Raw genomic sequence first — 21,325 nt, forward strand, 5'->3', positions numbered from 1 at the left:
TGGTATAACCTGTGTGCCAGGGTCATCTCAGTTGGCAGTTGAGTGAAGTAATTTTTTGAGGGTGTTCACAGCAACCTTTCAGGAGGACGTGGTCTATCATACCATACTGGGATAGATGCAATCCACAGGGTCACATCCTCTGTGAAAACAAAAGAAGGACTTTTCCAAAGCATCATAACCTTAGATCCAAATTCTGAAGTCAAGATACCTTTAGAACATATGTGCAGGTTCAGCTTAGCAGCCCATATAATGAAATGTCTCTCTGTACTTAGCTCCTTCACAGTCAAAAATTTTAAAGAAAACACAATGTACATAATCCAGACTCTCTGTGAATTTTCCATTTTTACGTGGCTTATTTTTCTTTATTTCTCTTAATCTATAACTATCTGTACTTCTGTACTCTGTCTCTTTAAAGACTTTACCCTTTTTCTTTTTAAGACATTAACTTTATTTTTTATATTCTTTTTCTTCTCTCTCCCAAGCCTACGTACATTCATCCAACAGTGTCTGAATCTGTTTTACTGTGAATCTGTAATTTTTTTACTATCCAGGAGCATTTTTTAAAATGTTAAGCACTTCTTAAAAACTTAAGTTGCACCATGTACAGGTAATACGGTACTGCCTGTGTCCTGCCCAGTCTAAACCTTAACTGCGCTGTTATCATGGCAATTACGGTAGTTGCTGCCTGAGGTCAGCACAGTTCAGCATGGAGCAGCCACTCCTGCCTCAGATCCATTTGGTGCCCCTGAACCATTCACAGTTCCAGGCACACAGCAGTCCACATTGGAGCCGCACTCAGCAGTTTAACTCCGAGACTGAGCGTGCAGCACAGAAACTCTTTTCATCCAAGTTACAGCCAAATCTGACACGCAGAGCACTGCGCAGTCTGAAAATGCGTCTCTGTATGGCGGCAGGAATCCACCATGCTCTTCCGCCTGCCCAAGCCTGATTCTGCCTTCTGCCCAGGTGCAGGCGGGGAGCGCTGAGCCATCAGCAGCACAGTCTCAGAGCACTCTCCTCAGATCCCAAGCGGGAACACAAACATCCAGTCCCATAAAAGCCTTGAAATGCTTTAAAGCCAGAGTTCACGCTGGCAGCCCCAGGAAGCCGCGCAGCTTTAAAATGACGCAGCTTTTTTTCTGCTGCTGTTGCTGAATCAGGAAATTTCTCTACAGCACGCCACCAGCAAACAGCAAAAATCTCTGTTAAACTCTCTCTCCCTATTTTTAAGCCTTCTCAGGTTTTTAAGTGGATTTAGCCCATCACGTCTGGGCGCCATCTGTTGAAATAGGAGCTGCGGGGCTGCGTCCCCGGCAACTGTCCTATGAGGGCTGAGGCAGTTTCTTTATTATAATTAACCAATGTCCTTCCCCCATCACTCTGGGCATGTCACTCCTTGTTTTCTTCCTCCTCTGTGGAGAGGGCTCAGGAACAAGACAGCTGAAAGTCAGCAATGTGGGTTCACAGCCTGTGATCTTCTTCCCTTTCGCTGCCTTCTGCTAGGAGCTCATCCCGGCGGTCGCCTCTAAACCTAAGGCTGGCTTGTGCACAGTCTGGGTGCACAGCCTCCTGCCCAGCCAGGATAGGCTGCTCCTTCGCTGCTTCAGCTGTTTAGGAGCTGCTTGCTTCTCTGTCTCACACCCTACCAGAGAGGTGAATTCAGTCACATGCAGTCATCTCTGCCTGAGACCTATTATTCCCCATGATTGGCGCCTGCTCTTCCCACAATGCGGGGACTGTTTCTCTGGTTAGGGGAAGTTGCCTGTGCCAACTTGATATTGCTTTTCCTAGGCTCTTGGCAGTCTGTCTTCCTTTTAAATAACATTGGTAGGAGTTCAAAGGGAGTCACGGATAATCCGTGGTGTGACCTTTCTGACCCTGCCTGAGAGCCCAGGAGGTGTGTTATGGTCACATGTGGTGACAGAGAAGGCTGTTGTTAGGAGTGAGGCTATAGAGGATAGCAGAGGGCTTGAAATCCACTTGTGCGTGCATGCACACACACACCAAACACACACACACACACACAGAGGCTTCGTGAGGTGATGTCTGTCTGACCGTCTTGTCTAAGCGCTTCAAATCCCCCTCTCACCGTATTCTTGTTTTTACCTTTGTAACCCATTCTTTACTGTGGTGTCACAATAATACCACCTCCTGATTTTTTTCCTGGAGTCTCTTGCTTCTTGGGGGCCAGCCCTCCTCAATTTGGCGATCTGGTCCAAGGTCCTAAACCTCTATCCAAAATCCTGAGCCATTTTACTAGAATTTCTTTCTGATTTCTAGCTAGGCCTTTCTCAGATGGCTTTTGGGGATGATGGGGTCATGCCCTTTCAACCATCTAGAACTGTGGAGAGAGTTTGTTTTTGATTTGTCTTGAGACAGGGTCTCACTAAGTAACCCTGGCTGTTTTAAAGTCAAAAGTAGATGAAGCTGGCTTTGAAGTTGCTGCACACCGCGTCCCCGTGTCTGCGCTCTTTGCGCTGGCACCCAGTTCGTGAGCTTCGGGCAAGGGGGCTGGAGGTTAAAATACACAGACACACAGAGAGAGACAGAGACACCGGTCATCCTTGAATTCCCAAGAATGCTCCTTTATTGTGGTCAGGGGCAGATTATATAGAGATAGCCACGCCCCAGCCAAACCCACCAGAAACCACTCTCCTGCCATCAGTAACTCCTGAAGGTCTCGTGCTCAGAGCAGCTGTAGGCACTCAGATCAGGGGATTACAAGAAATTCAGGATCTGGGGTCTCACTGCTCCCAAAAGAAGTCACAGAAATCCGCCTGCCTCCTGCCTTCCATGTGCTTGACACTTTCTCTCTTGACACTTGGTTCTTGGGGGATTCTTAGAATACACCACGGTCTGAGGGGTTCTTTTCTGGCCTCCCACAAACTTCAGCTCAGTGTTTCCACGTGCACTTTCGGGAACACAGAGAACTTGACAGGCAAGACCTTGCCACGCGTGGAGCCCTGACTCTGAAGCCAAATGTGGATGTTCAAGGCCAGCTTTGCCCATCCCCGCTCTCTGAATTCGAGTCATGCATGTTGTCCTCTGAGACCTGAGTTTCCACATTGTGCTGTGAACCTAGATTGCATTTCTGTAGCATCACCGGAGTAAACAAGACACGGGAATGTGTAGCATCATAGTAAGTGTTGACTTGAAAATGCACAACCAGACAGAGGGACGGCTCATTGGTCAAAAGCACACGTGGTTCTTCCGGAGGACCCAAGTTCAGTTTTCCTGTATCAGGTGAATCACCACGCCCGATGCCCAGCTCTGGGCATTCCTAGCCTCTTTAGGTCTCTACACTCACGTGCTCAGGCAGACACATATACACATAGTTAAAAATAGATCTTTCAAGAAACCAAACAAGTGCATTAGAAAATGCCCATCTGGACCCTCGGATCCTCTCTTCAGACAAAGATGTTTCCCTCAGTGTGATCAGCCCCACCCTCTCTCTCCACATCGGGTGTCAGATGCACAGTGTCCCGAGTACCAGCCACCAAGCTGGGTTTTGTTTCGTTTTGTTTTCCTTTACCCCTTCTGTTCTGCCAACCACTGAAATGGCTTGAATTACCAGTGTATAATCTCCCCCGGTGTTATGTTTCTATGCCAGTTTATGGGCGAGTGTGGTGAAATGCCTGGCAAATGCCACTTGAGGAAGGGCTTACTCAGGTCCACACTTGGAGGATGCAGCCTGCCACGCTGGGAACGGATGGAGGCAGGAGCTTCAGGCGGCCGACTGTGTTAGACCTGACTGTCGGGAACGGGAGGACTGACACTGTTTGGCTCCCCTTCCACTTCTTACTCAGTTCGGGTCCCATACAATGGCGCCCACCTTCAAGGTGGGTCTTCCCACTGCAGTGAACTCCGTTGGGAAAATCCTTCACAGACAGGCTTAGAAGCTCATTTCTGTGGGAACTCTAAATCCCATTAAGCTGGCAGGATTGCCATCATGTGGGCTGAGGGGTTGGCTCTGCAGTTAAAGAGCTTGCCACGCAAACAAGAGGATATAGGAGTTCGGGACCCCAGAGCCTGCAAAAATGCTTAGTTGACGTGGCGGCACACCTGTAATTTCCACCTCGGAAGGCCTCAGGTTAGCCATGTCAGTCAGGTCAGGGGTGGGTTGAGAGACTCTGCCTGAGTAAGATAAGGAATGATGGAGGAAGACACCAGTATCAACCTTGGACCTCCTTGTGGACATGGGCACACGTGTGTGTATTCTCACATGTGTGGGCACCCACATACATACACACACAGAGACCACACACTTATACAAGTGAAAAGAAAAAGAGATTGACCATCATGGTCTCTAGTGATGAATCTATGCACATTTTACCTCTCTCTGACTCAGTTGTTTTTTGGGGGGCTGCTGCTTGTTTCCTGGTCACCCAGCCTCCCAAAATAAACATACTGAAATCTGTATTAATTGAAACACTGTTTGCTCGGTAGCTTAAGTGTATTTCTGACTCTTTCTTTTTCTTTCTTTCTTTCTTTCTTTCTTTCTTTCTTTCTTTCTTTTCTGACTAGCTCTTATATCTTAAATTAACCCATCTCTATTAATCTGTGTATTGCCACGTGGCTGTGGCTAACCAGCAAGGTTCCGGTGCATCTGTCTCCTGCGTTTCTCACTGACTCTGCCTACTCTCTCTAGATATCTTTTCCAACCTGGCTATATTCTGTTAAGCCATTGGCCAGAAGCAGCTTCTGTATTAACCAATGGCAATAAAACATTCATCCAGCATCCAGAGGGGAATCCCACAACACTGACTCCTCCCTTCTCCCTCTATTCCTGAAGCTCCTACCTGTACCGGCCGTGATTATGCTGACTGCTGATCCATGATTGCCCAGTTGAGCTGGCATGTTGCATGTGGATATGAGGGCAGGGGACAGGGCTGTATGGAAAGTTCATCCTGGAGGTGAGACCAGGGTGCCAGGGAAGACCCTTGTCCTTGGTCCCCAAGCAGCTGTGCGTTAGTTAGTCCATGGAATGTGCTCACGTTGACCCAGCTGCCCACCTGAGCAGCTTTTTCTGTGTCAGACCATAAACCCCTGGGAAGAGATGAAGTCTGGCACAGCCAGGGCTTTGATGGGCATTGACTGAAGATTTTCTGTATGACTCAATGCACAGAAACCGCATAAAGCCAGTGGAGGAGTCAAGACAATCCCATAAAATCTGCAACCGTACTGCACCTTGCCAACAAATATCCTTCCCCATTGTCGTTGCAGCTCCTGTCACACATAGAAACGCTCCGGAGCTCGATGATAGAGGATCTCAGTGCAGATAATGTTTTCTACAAGCGGCGGGTGGAAGAGTTAGATCAGAAGCTCAAGGAACAGAATGAAGTGATTCTCAGTCAGAAGCAGCAGGTATGCCATGGAGGAGTCTGTGCTGAGCTCCTTGGTCTCGGAACAGAGGGCTTTAGTTTACACCATCTTGAAGATGATAGACGTGGACCATTTCCTCCTGTGATTGTCCCCAAAGCTACTTTAGACATAGAGATGCCTCAGACAGTATGTTTGAAGGTAGGTAAGATGTCTGCCCATGATCACTTGGAGAAATATCCAGATCTGATGTACTAAGTTTTTACAGCTCCGTCCTCTGTCAGGGAGCTCAGGGTGGGGTGATTTCGGTGGAAAGGTTAATTCACCCCCACTCATGTCCAGCTTCGCCCGGTCCCTCTCTCATTAAGAATATGAACTGCTAGCAGACTGTTTTATCTTCCGCAGATTAGAGAATTTGCCAGTAAACCATACAGCAGTGTTGGTGAGCCGAAAGGTAAGTGGACATGATCCCTGAGATCAAGCCAGAGTGGCTTGTCTGGCAGCTTTGGGTACAGAAAATCCGGGCCTGCTGATTTGTGTCTACTAAAGTAGCATTTGCTTGGTATTTTTCATTTGGGATATATGTCCTCATTTTAATATTTGAGAGATCTGTTGCCATAACCCAAAAAATTTGAAGAATTAAGAAAATCTAAACTCTCATTTAATATTTTATATACAACACAGCAAGCAGTTACGTGCACAGTGCTGCCTAGTGGTCATTTGCCTCTTTAAAAAATTTTTTTAATTGTGTGTAGAAGTGCTTTTGCCTGCATGCATGTATGTATGTGTACCATGTGCATGCAGGGCCAGTGTGGAGGCCAGAAGAGGTCATCAGATCTTCAGGAACTGGAGTGACAGATGGTTGTGAGCTGCCATGTGGGCGCTGGGAACTAAACCCAGGTCCTCTGCAAGAACAGCAAACACTCCTAACTGCTGAACCATCTTTCCAGTCCTGCCCTTTATCTCTTGATTTATACACAGATTTCAAACACTGGGCCCAGAAAGAGTTTGAGTCTCTGGCACGTACGTCTTTGTGAGTCTGTATTCAGTGTCTTCACCTCCAACTCTGGAAACGTAATAGTAGCTACACTAAATCTTTGATACACGGACTAAGTGGAATAACTCACCGGCTGACACCAGTAATACACCTAATGCTGTAGCCATCAGGACTGACATCAAACGCTTAAGTCTAAGACTTGCTGCATTCCCTCCCTGCAGAAGTTTGGGGTCACAGCCTGGCGCCACGCAGAGTGGCAGAAGAACCGTGACCTCCTGCAGCAGTAGCCTGGCCATCTCCTCTCAGTCACGGCCTGAATCAGAAAGGAAATAGAGCGAAAAGCTAGGCTTCTGCCCGGAGATCCCAGGCTTGGCCCTGGCGTGGCTCAGATGGTTAAGGAATTTTGCTTGCTTGGGGGACACTACCTGGTTTGATAATGGGACACACAAGCTGAGTTTCCTTCCATCTCTGTGTGGGCTAAGAGTTTGGCAAGAAAGAAGGGTTAAGTTCATGGTTTCCTTTATTAACGTCTCTTAGAATAACAAGAGCTTGAATGGTAAGAGGTATAAACCAATGCTTATTAAAATACAGAGAGTTGACTGGAAGTCATCTCAAAAATGACGGGTTCAGAAAGAACCCGTCTGAAGTGCATCCCACAGAGTGAGGTGCTCTATGCTGTAAAGGTTCTTCAGTTCTCTTTCTGGTGGCAGAATTTAGGATAATTTGCTGCTAAAACATGCTTCTGTCTTACAGCTTCCATTTTTAACTTGTATTTTTGTCATTCCAGGGAATCCTCCTCTAACCCGGCAAGCCCTGGACTCCAAGCCAGCTGGCCCTGCTGCAGCCAGTGAGTGTCTAAAATAGCTTTATGTTCATGTTTTCTTTCTTACTTCATTTTAGAGACTTTTTTTTTCTTGGAAACAATGTATTTGGCGTTGCTGTGTGATTCATTTTGATTCTGGCTTTGACTTAGCTCTGTAATCTAAGGCTGTAGATTTTGTAGATTTTGCTTTTATCACTTGGCAGTTTGACTTAGGAAGAGATGAGTCAACGTTTTGGTACCGCACAAGTTCACATTTTGGGATTTCCTAAAGCACCCTGGGACGAGCCTGGTGAGTGGCCAATGCCACACCGACAGGACTGAGACTCGATGCTGAGGGTGTTAACAACAAGCAGTCGTAACGCAACAGGATCAAACTTGAGGACTGGGGAGAGGGCTCTTTCAGTAAATCTTGGCTATGTAAACTTGAGGTTCTGAAATTGGTCCCCAGCACTCAGGGACAACCGAGGGATAAGCTGGGCACATGTCTATAATTCCAATACTGGGGGCAGAAACAGAAATCTCTGGGGCTTGTTAGCTAGCCAGTCTAGCCAAATCTGCGAGTTCTGGTTCAGAGATCCTATCTTAAGAGATACAGTGGATGGCTGGCATGGTGGCACACATCTTTAATTCCAGTTCTCGGGATGCAGAGGCAGATGGATCTCTAAGTTCCAGGCCAGTCTTGTCTACAGAGCAAGTTTCAGGACAGCCAGGGATACACAGAGAAACCCTGTCTCAAAAGACAAATGAAAAATAAGCTACAGCAACAGCTCAGATGTTAAGAGCAGTTATGAGGGCTGGAACTCAGATCTGAGCACCCATGTAAGAAGCCAGGCATTCTGTAACTACCTGCAATTTAAGCTCCAAAGGGTCAGTTATCCTCGTCTGGCCTCTGCATGCAAGTGTGCATCCCCTTGTCACACCCATTCCCAGACATTAATACACACAGACATAAATAAATGAAATCTGTCTGATAATAATAAAATAGAGATAAATCAAGGAAGATGCCTGACTTTGATCTCCTCCTTCCACAGGTGCCCAAATGCACAGGCACTCACAGACACACATGCATACACACACACACATGTGCATACACATACACTCACACACACATGGACATGTGTGTGCACATACACACAAAGATGTGATGTTCTCATACTTTTTTTCCATGATAGTGGAATAATTTAAATATCTTTTATTTCTGAATGGAGAAGAAAAGAACTCTGGGTAGAGGAGGTCAGAGAGCAGGTGACATTTGTGAGGTACAGTCAGATGTGCAGTATGCACAGGGCCTAGCGTGACCAGGTTAGAACTCAGTCATTTCATGCTCTGTGGCTTCCAAGGCGCCCTGGAGGTGATCAGTCGTAGGTCGCATCTTTCGGCTTTTTCAAGCTGGAGTAATATCTAGACCAGTTTTTTCTGTATGTGTTTCCCCTGTAAAGGGATTGGCATTGAGAGAGTGACTCCTTGAAGTTACGTGGTGAGATGCTGTTATAAAACCACATAGCTATGGTATAACTTTGCAAAGCCAGCTGCAGACAGTCAAACAATGGATTGGCTGAGTTTCAATAAAAGTTTACAGGAACATCAGCGGGCTCAGTCGTTCTCATAGGCTGTAGTTTGCAGAGCCTTGATCTAGACTGCACAAGGTGCAAATGAGCCCACAAGTCCTGTTTTCTGATTTCCTAGTGATTTGTGGACAGTTATGAGTAGAATGCTTTTGCCAGTATTTATTGTAAAAATAAGTAAGTGTACAGAGGTGATAAGGTTATGACCAATACATCTAAGGTAGAGAAAAAAATAGTGAATTAATAGGTAAGTTGTTTAATGGGGAGGGAAAAAAAGCTTGTGTAATTGGACTCTCAAGATAGGAAGGACTCTGGGATAGGAATCGTGAAACCTTGGGAAAGCGGCCGAAGGATTTACCTGTTAAGAGAAATTAAAAATAGCATTTCGTATTGATTGAGTCGGTTCTCTTCTGCCTAAAGCTGTGCCTAAATTAACAGTTCCTCCACATCTAGCCTCATGCTTGGAATATTTTTCAGAACTCACTCTTCCTAAGTGGAAACAACACAAATGTCCATCCTGTCGCAGACAGTCGGGGTTTAGTTGTACACTGGAGTGTTGCCTGACTGTAGAAACAGTGCTGATCTTGACAGGTTACATAGTGAAAACACGCTAACTGAAGGAAGCAAGAACACGGTGTGTGGTTCTATGTGTGTGCAACCGTCACATAGGACAGTAATTGTTCTAGAGGCTGAAGAGGTGGGGAGAGAAGGAGCCATAATAGCCAACAGGTATCGGCATTGGGGGAAGATTGATAAATGCGCTCATTAACTAGTGATTGTGGTCACACAGTCCTGTGAGCAACCTAAAAGGTACACATGCACGCACACACACATACATATGCACACACGTGCGCATGCGTGCGCGCACACACACACACACACTTAATAAGTGTTAGTCTGGGTGGTAGAGTACTTCACTAGCATGCACAGGCTGTGAGTTTTATCCCGTCCACCTCAAAATAATAATTAAAAAAAAATCTTTTTAAAAAAAATAAAAGAAGCCAGATGGGTAGCATCTGTTGTTCGAGGCCTGTGCTCCCTGTGGGCTGCCTGTGTCTTTCGGAAGGTGTGTGGTCAGATACTTAAGCCGGAGCGACAGGGCCAGTGAGCTTTTCCTCTTGTTCTGTTTCAGGGAATGCCTCCACCACACAGTCTCTGGATGGTGTGCCCAGCCTGACCATGGTACATGGTAGGTTTCAGCTACAGTCTGGATGTTTCAGGTGCCATTCTGAGCCTGAGTTAGATAATCATTAATCCAGTTTGCCAGCAGGGTGCGACTCTATAAAGCAGGAAACCCCTTAGTCACTACGAAGCAGCTGGGAAAACGTCTGTCCTCACAGCATACATGACTGAGAGCAGAACATACTGCCCACGCGGAACGTGCAGCGTCTGCGTGTCGTTGGGCCCAATAGCAGTTTTAACTTCACTGCTTCATTTCTTTATGATCTTTGCGGAAAGTGGCAGGCCTGAGGAAGACCAGCCAACCAGACATGCCACAGGGCATTTCTGCTTGTTTTTCTAACTTTCGGTGTGGTGGCAGGTCACCTTTTTTAAACAAACAGTCTCAATGATTGGTCAGGAAGGCGTAGAAAAAAAGGTAGACACCAAAGGCAGAAAACCAGGCAGAGTGTCGGGGATGAAATCCCTGCCAGCCCTCGTCCCTCAGACGGGACAGCGGGCACGGAGTGCCATCATCATGCGGGGGTGGGTAGAAGACTATTTCCATCCGGATCGCTCTTCTTATTGAGCTGGGTTCTCTCATGTTTATCCTCTGCTCTTTGAGCTCTCCCATATGTTAGAGAAAACAGACATTCTCCATAGCTAACAAAACACGGCTGCTGGTGTGTTACAAAGAAACCAAAGTAGGGGGACCGCTTGATTCCTGTCTTGTCTAAGAATGGTTTAGATTCTAACGATTACTGCTTTCCACCTTGGATTTTGATTCTTCAAAGAAGGCTGTAGGCTGAGTAGTTGCGGAGATGGCCCAGTAGATACAGCACTAGCCACATGAGTGCAGGGATTAGAGTTTGGCTCCCCAGAACCCATGTCTGTAACCCCGGTGCTGCTCAGGCGAATGGCAGGTAGAAAGAAGGAAGCCCCGGAAGCTCCCCCAGCAGCCCAGCACGCAAAGCAGTAAGTGCTGTGGAAGGCCAGGACTGAGACTCACGCTCCTCTGACATCATATGTGTGCCATGGTGTTCCCACACCCACACTGACACATGCAGACACACCCATGCACATGCGCATTGTATACACACACACAAATAAAAAAAGACGGTAGTTATAGAGATGGCTGTGTAGATACAGAAGGTGTCTCAGTAGTGTATACAGACACATACATACTCATGCATGCATACACATGCGCCTACAGTATACAGACACATACATACTCACGCATGCATACACATGTGCCTACAGTATACAGACACATACATACCCACGCATGCATACACGTGTGCTTACAGGGAATTGAACCTGGGTCCACTGGAATAACAGTTACTATCTCGGTCATCTTTCCAGCCTTAATTTAAGTGTTTAAAAAGTCACACAGTAGCCAGGTCAGTCTCCTGGGTAAGGAGCCACCCACTTAGGGAGGAACCACGCTAATCCAACAGATGGAATGACTGACTCCTCCTGGGTCTCACTCAGCCTCGCTCAGCCAGCTGCTGCTAACGGGCTCTCCCTCCTGCCTGCAGTTTCTTACTCCAGGATAGGGTAAGAAAACATCTGAAGAAAAGGCTGTTTATAAAGAACAGGGATTTATAAGACAAATTAAACATGAGCCTTTTCTATCAAATGCTAGAAAACTCAGGCTTATGACGAGGAATTCAAATCTTTTTATCACCCCCACCTTGTAAGACTTTGATATGCAAATATTTTACTCTGTCCCCCACCAATAAAACTTTATACACACAAAGATGGTGTTGCATTCTAAGATTGAAGTGGCTGACCGCTTCTCTCTTCAGGGCCTCTACACCATTTCTTTTAAAACTTGCCAATCAAACAAAACTGTGAGGCATGACCCCAGCCAGTGGGAAAAAAGACACTGCTGCCACCTGAGTTAGAATGAAACCAAGTGCTCTTCCTGTCTGTGTTTGCTCTTCTGAATCAGCCTCTTGGTAGAGTCGAGTTTTGTGTTACCCACATACTAAACAATACCTATATCACACATGTCGACAGATATTTTTCTTGTATTGTCAAGACTAAGACAACTTTGTACAAGTTGAATATGCATTTTATCTATTATTAGTCTCAAGGAGAAAAAGATCCTGAGTGTTTTAAACGCCCATAGATAATAAAATCCAGCATGTAGGTTTCAGATTGTGATTGAATACGTCCCTCACAACCAGCCATGGACTAAAGGGGTCACTGTTACAGGCCAGCATGCCCAGATGTCAAGATTTATGAAGACCAAAAGTCTAATTTAGTTCTGTCATGGGCTTTGGCTTATTCTTTGTTTTTAAGTAGAGTCTCCCGTGTAGCCCTGGCTAACTTTATCCATCAACCAGGCTGGCCCTAGGCTTACAGTGACCCTTCTGATTCTGCACCCAAGTGTTGGATTTTTCAGACCTGTACCAACACACCTAGCTCAACAAAAACAAAAGCATTGATATACTTCATATAGCGTATATAAAGTATATATACATATATAAATTTATTCACACAGCCATACATCCATCCAAATTAGTGTACTAGAAGTACCGGTTAAATAAAAGCCAGACTGTCCACATAGGTGCTAGATGTGTAACAACTCAGGTCCATGCCTGGCTGCCTGGGAGCGCTCAGTGACTGCTGTTCCACATTTGTCAGTGTGTTGTGTGACACACTTCTCTAACACGTCTACGCACTCCACAGAGGGAGTCCACAGCAGATCAAAGTACAGATGCCACCAAACTCAAACTTGGGGAACCCATGAGTTTTATTGGAGTTTATTACAGGAATATGGGGGAGGGGTTACTTAAAGGAGCAGAAATTACACAGACAACTGCATCACCACTGGCCACCCTAGCATGGGTGCCAGCCAGGTCACAAAGCTGAGGACCTGGAGCACACAACACAGTCTGCAGGCAGCTCATCAGGTTAGAGTGTCCAAGTGACTCTGCTGGTGTCTGCTTCTGGTCTCAGAGTCAGTCGTCTTTGCTTAACTCTGTCTCAGAAGGACTTTTAGCTTTGATTGCTTACTCTGACAGGGAAGGAGGCCAGTGAGTCTGCTCAGCTTCAGGGACTTCCTGGAGCTATTTTAGTTGTTTACCTTTCCGGCTTAAGGAGCTTTTTTGCAGGATAGAACGTTTCAATATTGGAGGAAACTTACACAACACAACACCAACCTGGAGGCTAAGATAGAATGAAATGGCTTTCACCACCAAGGTGAAAGTGTCAAATGGAAAAGTTCCCTTCTGTAGTCTGAGCTGCAGATGGGTGAGCTTTGAGTCCTGTAAGCCAGTTTGCTACATAGAGAGTTCAAGGCTAGCCTTAACTACATAAGACCTTATCTTTAATAAATAAATAATAAAATCAAAAGTGACTCCCTCAGTATTATCCTAGTAGGTCTTTGCTATTCTCACAAAATATATCTATGGTCATGGATATGTACAGTAGTTTGTACATACATATATATGTATATAAACATTTATATGCAAACAAACAAATCTATATATTTAAGGAAAGAAACATTTGTGTTACTTCTTTCTCTCCTCATGAGCAGAGCAGGCATTTCCTTCGCACGTACTGGAACCCATAGAAGAGCTTTCGTCAGAGGAGGAAAAAGGTAACAGTACCAGCGTTATTTATTTACTCCGTTCTGGACCCTAAAAGTCCAAGTTGATGCTGCATGTCACACCATACGGAAAACAGGAGAGGCTTTTAGCTTTGGACTGCAGTTTTGGCTGATAGAACACACAGCCCCTGGTTATCTTGTCCCCTAATGCTCCTGTATCCCCCGCTTTGTTACGTTTTTCTGCAGGTAAGTTAATAAGAAAGTTGCTACATCAGGAAACTTAAAAACAAAAATCTTTTATTTCGGGACAGATATTCTGACCAGACGGCAAAGCAGCACACGTATTGTGCACCAGATGGTGTGAGACTATTTGTGTCAGAGTGGTTTCTCACAGCGTTAGACTCAAATGAATGAGTAAAGTGTCCGTTTCCAAATCACTGTGTTTTCCAGAGCTGGGGATCGAACTCAGGACCTTGCGCATGCTCGGCAAAGGTTCTACCTGGGAGCCATAGGTCCCACCGCCAAATTACTCTCAGTGTCAGAAAAGAATACAGGATCTAAGCACTGGGTATAAAATAGAGAATAATAATACCCCGTGGTGGGGTGTGGGAGCTGTCATAGTGGAACTGATAAATGGTTATTGCTAACATATTTCATCTGGCATTTCTAAACATTGCTTTTTAATTGATTTTTATTTGTTATGTACATTGGTGTTTTGCCTGCATGTATGTCAGTGTGAGGCTGTTGGATCCCCAGGAACTGGAGTTACAGACAACTGTGAGCTGGTTCCTCTAGCTGAGCAGCCAGCACTCTTAACCGCTGAGCCAACACTCCAGCCCTAATTATCACTGCTGAGGGGGAAGCTGGTTGGTAGTAAACGCGAGGGCTCCATCATTAACCATTTCTGTCAGGAAGGGAGGTTAAAAACATGAATTCCAATCAACAAACTTTTGTGGTTATGTGTGTGTTAGCGCAGGGTTTGCAGAGGCCAGAAGAAGGCACTGGATTCCCTTTGAGGGAGCATGGGTGCTGGGAGCTGAACTCAGAGCCCCCGGAAGAGCGGTGCATGCTCGCAACTGCTGAGCCATCTCTTTAGCCATGGCATGTACAATTTTAATAGTTGTCATAACTCCTGCGTAATAGGATTTACCATTTCTTTCTTATTTTAACAAAGCTACAAATTGACTAAACCAGCCCTATTCATAATGTTTACATGACATATATTTTCAAGTCCTAGTGTTTCTATGTTAATCATTGACATTTTTAAAGAACACATTTTTAGTGAGGTTTATTTTCATTTGTCTTTCCAAGTTGTCCCTCACTTTTTATTTACTAGTTCAACATGACTTCGAGGGCCTCTTTTTTTTTTTTTCTGAACCCTACACTGGCCAACAAGACAGCAAAGCCAGTGATGTAGAATATGTGTTTTGATTAATTGATACCAGCTCTTAGGACAGATTTTTTTTTTGTTGTTGTTGTTGTTGTTTGGTTAAGTGGTTGGATTTTTGTTTTCTTCTGAGAGGTTTTGCTTTTATCTCTGTGTGTGTGTGCGTGGTTGCAGAATTTGCTGAAGCGTTAGCAGTCACTCAGCTTCATGGATGCAGGGAGCGAGATTAAAATTAAGATGGCCTCTGACCCTTAATGACGTAATCAAATATGTTCCGATATTTCCAGCTGAACGAGCCAGAATAGCAAAGTATTAAAACTATATCTTCATGCAGGATTTTTTCCTATTTGATATGCAAACTAATTTGGCTAATTTTGGTTTTAGTACAGTTTAATTAATTAATAGATGAACACTTTGGCTCATGCTTGCAATCCTAGCATTTCATCACTGTGACTTTGAGGCCAGTGTGGGCTAGAGTGAGACTCTGTCTCAAAACAAACAAATGAAACCCACCCCCCCCACACACACACACAACCCTTCGTTGATTTAACAGAATATGATTTAGTATTGGGATCATGCAGCTATATGGAGAACGTGTTAGGCAATGGCATTTTGTTTAATAATCTCCCGCAATCCAGGTGGCAGCTGCTGAAAGGCCAGAGAGTGGTTGGGGGAGGGGTTCCCTGCAGCCAGTCAGAAAGGGGGATACATATCTTGCTGGTTTACGACACTTGTCCAGTCCTTTGAAATGAAATGAATCTGCCTGGATATGGGATCCATATGATAGGCTATTTGCCAGACTTGTTTCAAATCTGGCTTTGGACAGTCTGCCAGCTCTTGGGTCTCTTGAGTCGGGTCTTAAGCTACCTTGGGCAGATTGACCTTCACTGTGAACCATGCTATTCCAAGCTCTCTTGAACTAGACAGTTTTTTTTTTTTTTTAAGTAGGCAGTAAAAGTAGACCAGGGTGAGCCAAGGCTGTCGTTACCAGCTCCACTCCAGTACCACGAAGGGGAAGGAAAAAGGTGAAGTTGGGGATGGAAAGTGAAAGGAGTATGACCTGGGTTTTATTGATTGTTTTTCATTGTTTGGCTTTTTGTCTCGTTTTGTTTTAATTATAGGTTGTTAGCCTCTTTGCAGTTTTGGTAAAGACTTGGAAGGGGAGAATAATCACAAGTTTCATTTGTACTTAGCATCTACTAAATTTATCTTCTTAAAACTTAAATAAAATTTAAATAAATCAGACATTTTCTCTTCATTAGATAAATTCTAACTAGGCTTAGAAATGAACTTTTGGGGAAATATTCTCATTGACTAAACATTAAAAAAATATATGACTATTTCTTAGGTTGATTAATTATAATTTGGGTAAACAATCAGTAGCCTTAGAAGTCACTAAGTCCCGAGGCAGACAGTTTTAAACACTAAGATCCTTACGGTTATAAAATATCCAAAACCTTAAAATCTTTACAGATATTTCTAACTTAAAGTTGTATGCTGTCATTTCCCACTTAGAATAAGTTTGTATAATTCTTTTTACACCTACTTTTTACTGATACCTTGATTCAGGACGAGAAAATGACCAGAAATCAAGTAAGAAGACACATCTGAGGAAAACTTGGAAGGGCGACCTCTCCTCAAAGGGGCTGAGGACAAACTTGGAGAAGGAGCTGGGGAAGAAGCTGAAGAACCTTGGGATTAATGCAGTACGTTAGTTCATGTTCTGAGCATTTGCTCCTTCTGTCTTACTTCCCCAATCAGGACACTAGGGAAGAGAAGAAGGCGCCTTAAGTTTAGACTGCATGCTAAGACCCAGGTTAGCAGGGCCCCGGATGGCATATGCTGCCTGGGGCGTTTCTAAGGCCGTAACAAATACAAACTTATTTACAAGCAGGGGAATGAAACTTGGACTAAATGGTGGTGTTACTTGTTTTGTGTAAAGATGAGGTGACTTGACTAGCTAGTCATGCTGGAGCCTGGGTCTGTCTGGGTGGTCAGAGTGCATTGATACATCCCGAATAATGCATCCTGATGACACCTCAAACCACTGCTCACTGTGAAACCAGAACTTAGTAAATGATGAATGAACAGGCAGCTGAATTAGGTTCCATTTTGAAACCAGATTGAATAATCTCAGTCCCACACCTTACATGTAAACCCTTTGTGCTTTAAAAATTATTTATTAGAACACACTAACAATTTGATGAATTTATTTGTGTGCAGGTAAATACATAAGTGCTTGCGTAACTATATATGTATGAATGTATATATGTATCATACACAAATGCATGCAAACATACACATATGAACATATATGTGTAAGCATGAATGTATATTACACACAAATGAATGCTTATACATGATAGATGGGTGTAGTGTGTGGATATGTATCAATACATGTGTATGTAGCTGTATGTCTCAGCTGTTTGTGTGTAGACATATGTGTGGATATAGCTGCGTATGTATACATACATTTGTATAGAACCATATCCTCATACATGTACATGTATATACATGTATTTGAGTAAACATGGATACATTGTGTATCTCCACGTTTGTATGTTTATGTGTGTGCATTTGTAGGCACGTGGGTGGGTTTGCTTGAGAGAATTGTAACCACCACTCAGATGACGTTGGGCATTTCTAGGACCCTAGAAGGTCCCCTTACCTCCTCCTTGCCTCTCTCACCAGCTGCTTTCCAACAAGACGTGACAGCTGTTGGGACTGAGTCTACTTGTTCTTGGGCCTCTGTGGAAGCACCTTTGTGCCGTCTCCTGCATCTTGCCCTTGATGATGCTCTAGTCCGTGTGGTCCGTGTCTGTTTCATGCACCAGGGGTCTGTTCTTTAGTTACCTCACTGCAGCACTGAGTTGAATACTGTGCAGTTTTTTTCTCTCTTCTTGAAAATGGAAATGCCAGGTTCCCTTGTGGACTCTTCTGGCTACTAAGTTGTGAGCATGTGCTCTGGTGTGAGCATAGAACATCAAAGTAAGTGTCCTTTTCCTGGAGGTTTGTCTAGGAATGACATTGCTGGGTCAAGTGACAGACATGTTTACCCTCATAGCTGCTCCCGAATCATTTCCTTAAGTGTTCGAGTCCACACTCGCCCTAAAGGGGCAGAAGGGTTCAGTTGCTCTGTGTCTTTAACCAAGTCTTAGTATTGCCGGGCTCTGATTTCTCAGACTCTTTGTGGGTTTCTAGCCACACTGGGCAGTGGGAATCAGAGACATTCATGCAGTGTCCTCAGTCCCATTCAGACACGCTTGAGTCTAGGTTTTCGTGTTGGCTGTCTCTATGGGTTTTGGGAGTTTTAATTTAATCAGAGCTTTATCTATGGTTTTTCTCCTAGTGTTTGGAGACATGTTTGTTTATTTCCTGGTTTGGGGGTTGTGGGGGGTGTTTTCAGAACAGAAGAGTTTAGCTTTATTTCCACTTGAAGCAGCTGTCCTGATACCATTTCCTGTTCATCTGAAATAATTCTTTTATTATGTAGAAACTCCATGTGTGCATTTGCATCTGCTTTGGACCTTCAGTTACTTTGCCATATTTGTTAGTTAGTTAGTTAGATAGTTAGTTAGTTAGTTAGTTAGTTAGTTAGTTAGTTAGTTAGTTTTTTCAAGACAGGGTTCTCTGTGTAGCCCTGGCTGTCCTGGAACTCATTCTGTAGACCAGACTGGCCTCAAACTCAGAGATCTGCCTGCCTCTGCCTCCTGAGTGCTGGGATTAAAGGTTTGCACCCCCACTGCCCGGCCATATTCATTCTTTATTCATTTGTGCATACCGCACAGACTGACTTAGACCAGCCATGTATTTTTTTTTTTTTTTGTCTCCCATGGGCATGCTTTCCCTAGTCTTGCTGCTTGAAACATTTTGGTAATTTTTCCGGTTCTTGTTTTCTGTTGAACTTTATAAAAAACCTCCCTGGAATCCTGCGGGAAGCTGTTGGAAATGCTGTGTGCTAATTAGGAAGGCGGATAGCTCTATAACATTAGATCCTTCCACCCACTAGGGTGTAGGAAGGCGGACGTTAAGCTGGGTCACAGAAGTATGGGAAGTCTTTGACCCTCTGGAGCGATAGACAGAAGTTGGGCAGATCAGGTGAATGACAGGGGACAGGAAACCTGGACGTGGCACTTATCTGATGACAGAAATGTCTCTCCTGGGCAACCACGTGAGGTAGCGAGGCCACTGTTGGGGTGGGGAACTCAGAAGAAAGGGGAAAGTCTGGGAGAAGGCGGTGAAGATGGGAGTTGAGTTCATGTGTGAAATACTAACGTTAAGTAACTAACGTTTAAGTGCCCTTTTCCGACTAGATTCCCGTCAGACCCAGAGTTCCTTGGGTCACGCCTTTGATGAGTTCTTGAAGGAAAGTCAACTCTGATGGCTTTCCCGTCCCTGTGGGGATGACTGCTGAGCCTTCCAGGCCGGCATTCAGGTTTCTCTTTTGGTCCCATCTCCCAGGCCTTTGTCACATCAACCTGGGGGACATGCTTTGGCTATCTCTATCCTAAGGCCCTGTCTTCCTCCCAGGGTATCCCCAGTGCCCGGCCATCTGGAAACTGCCTTTTGCCCATTTGTCCGTTTCCACCTTCATAGGAGCACAGCTCAGCCTCCCGCTCCACCCTCCCCTGGAGGTCAGGGCCTCTGGCGGGCTCTCTCTCTCTCTCTTGTAATTCTTCTAGTCTTGCTTGTTTGCCACTGATCACACAACATTGCACTGCTGGTGAACCAGTCATAAACAGGCACAGCTGTACTGCAAGGGCCTTTTGGAACCAGAGGGTTTGTTCTATGCTGGAGCATCCTCATCCCCTACCTTAAATGACCCTGGGCTCCAGAAGAACAGAGTTAATGCCGACACGTGTCTACAAATGAAAAACACCTAAGGATATAGATAAGAGATTGACGTGACATCTTATTCCTTCAGGATATGCATGGCATTTCCTGCGAGATCTTGACCAAATCACTGAAAGCCATGCAGGGAGCCAGACGTGATCTAGAAAAACAAATTCCTGACATTCAGCAAATCCGAGAATCCCTCGAGCATCAGCTGACCTGTAAAATGGAGGCGAAGGTGTCACTACCTTCAGGTAAGCCTGCTGTGGCCACCTGGCACTTCACTGCTACAAATGGGAGCCAAATTCTAACAACCATTGTATAATTTTAAATGTTTGCACACTTTGGCACTAACGGCTTCCTTACTGTCTGTACTTAAAATGCTGGGTCTTGGGTTATACTTTTATCTTGAAAGAAGCCCTGACTCCTACTTTGGGGTGGATAATTTTCCTATAATCCTAACACTCAGAACGTAAGGGCAAGTGGACCAGGACTTTAGAGTCCTTCTTAGTTATATAGCATATTCGAGTCCAACCCGGGTTACAAAGATTCGCCCAGAAAAAGAAAAAAAAAATCCAAGAACAAACAAACAATAATAATGAAGCCCTGAGTCTGGATCCCAACCCGAGAAGCAGGCTTGTTCTCTCCAGTGACACCGTGGATAGCGTCGTGTTATTTACTCTGGATTTTCACCTTACCACAGAGGCGATGGAGACTCATGAATGATGCTTCTCTTCCAGATAGGTACAATGTCCCTCTCATGACCACTTTGTCAGCTGACGACGTCCTCAAAGCCTCCCAGGTTCCCCCGCAAGGCAGACCATTGATCAGACAGAGGGCCGTGTTTACTGATAAGGTGGCTGTCCCAAAGTGAGTATTTTCAACTATATCTATATCTATATCTGTATGATTGTTTATCTTATCCAACTGAAGTTGCAATAATAATACATCATGGACTGGGTTCCTGAAACAAGAGAAATTTATTTTGGAGGCTGGAAGTTCAGAATCAGGGTGTCAAAGTGACATACCTCCTCCAAGAAGGCCACGCCTCCTAATCTTCCCAAACAGGTCCAATGGGGACCAAGCACTCAAACATTTGAGCTTAGGGAGCTTACAGATAGTAATCCCATTATGGGGACCCAACCCTTTGACTCCGTTTATTCCAGTACTTTCCAAAGCCCCGCCTCCAGAGGTCACCGCACTCCAGGTCTGGGGGGTTACAAACGTGAGTCCGTAGCTGTGAATCCCATCCGCAGCTCCTGTGTAGTCTCGGGTCGGTAACAGACTTTTGTGGTTTCCACAGACATATGTGTTGACAATATTATTTACTTACATGCTTTAGAAATTTTTTTGTCTTCCTCTAATTTTTTTTATTTTAGATTTAAGAAAAGTACCAAAGAAAATCATTTTCTCAGAAAGTTTTCATCTACCAAGTGAGTACTGCGCAAGGTTCTGGGGGTGTCGGGGATGGATATAAAGTTTCTGAGCATTCCTCTCATGATAAAGGGGGGGGTTCGCTGCGATTACGTGAAGCCACGGTGGTTGTTCTTCAGCATTGCTGTCCTAGTCCTTCACGGTCTGTTATTTGTGACATGCCATCTTCAGCCACCGTCACTCACTTCACCAAGTCGTGGCCTCCATGAAGAAGAAGGAGCACCCCTGAGTCGTTCTATACAGCCTTCCA

At 44.9% G+C, this 21,325-nt stretch overlaps 1 protein-coding gene across 12 annotated transcripts in view; it reads left to right on the forward strand.

Annotated features, from left to right (window-relative positions):
* Positions 1 to 21,325, forward strand: part of Dzip1 (DAZ interacting zinc finger protein 1) — a 51,505-nt gene that overhangs the window by 20,008 nt on the left and 10,172 nt on the right. For 10 of the 12 annotated variants that reach the window (XR_007593300.1, XR_007593301.1, XM_050150409.1 and 7 more), the window contains exons 11-19: positions 5,224 to 5,364; positions 5,725 to 5,773; positions 7,104 to 7,163; positions 9,837 to 9,893; positions 13,410 to 13,472; positions 16,378 to 16,514; positions 19,733 to 19,895; positions 20,382 to 20,511; positions 21,021 to 21,074. Coding sequence is in view for 10 of the 12 variants with exons in the window: in XM_050150409.1 (XP_050006366.1) it covers positions 5,224 to 5,364; positions 5,725 to 5,773; positions 7,104 to 7,163; positions 9,837 to 9,893; positions 13,410 to 13,472; positions 16,378 to 16,514; positions 19,733 to 19,895; positions 20,382 to 20,511; positions 21,021 to 21,074 (854 nt within the window). In the remaining 2 variants the exon portion in view is untranslated. The remainder of the gene's footprint in view (positions 1 to 5,223; positions 5,365 to 5,724; positions 5,774 to 7,103; positions 7,164 to 9,836; positions 9,894 to 13,409; positions 13,473 to 16,377; positions 16,515 to 19,732; positions 19,896 to 20,381; positions 20,512 to 21,020; positions 21,075 to 21,325) is intronic. The other 2 variants (XM_050150414.1, XM_050150419.1) reach the window with 1 other exon arrangement.

Source organism: Alexandromys fortis, unplaced genomic scaffold (genome assembly GCF_014885135.2).
Source record: "Alexandromys fortis isolate MF-2015 unplaced genomic scaffold, M_Fortis_MF-2015_v1.1 scaffold_66, whole genome shotgun sequence".
Lineage (NCBI taxonomy): Eukaryota > Metazoa > Chordata > Mammalia > Rodentia > Cricetidae > Alexandromys > Alexandromys fortis.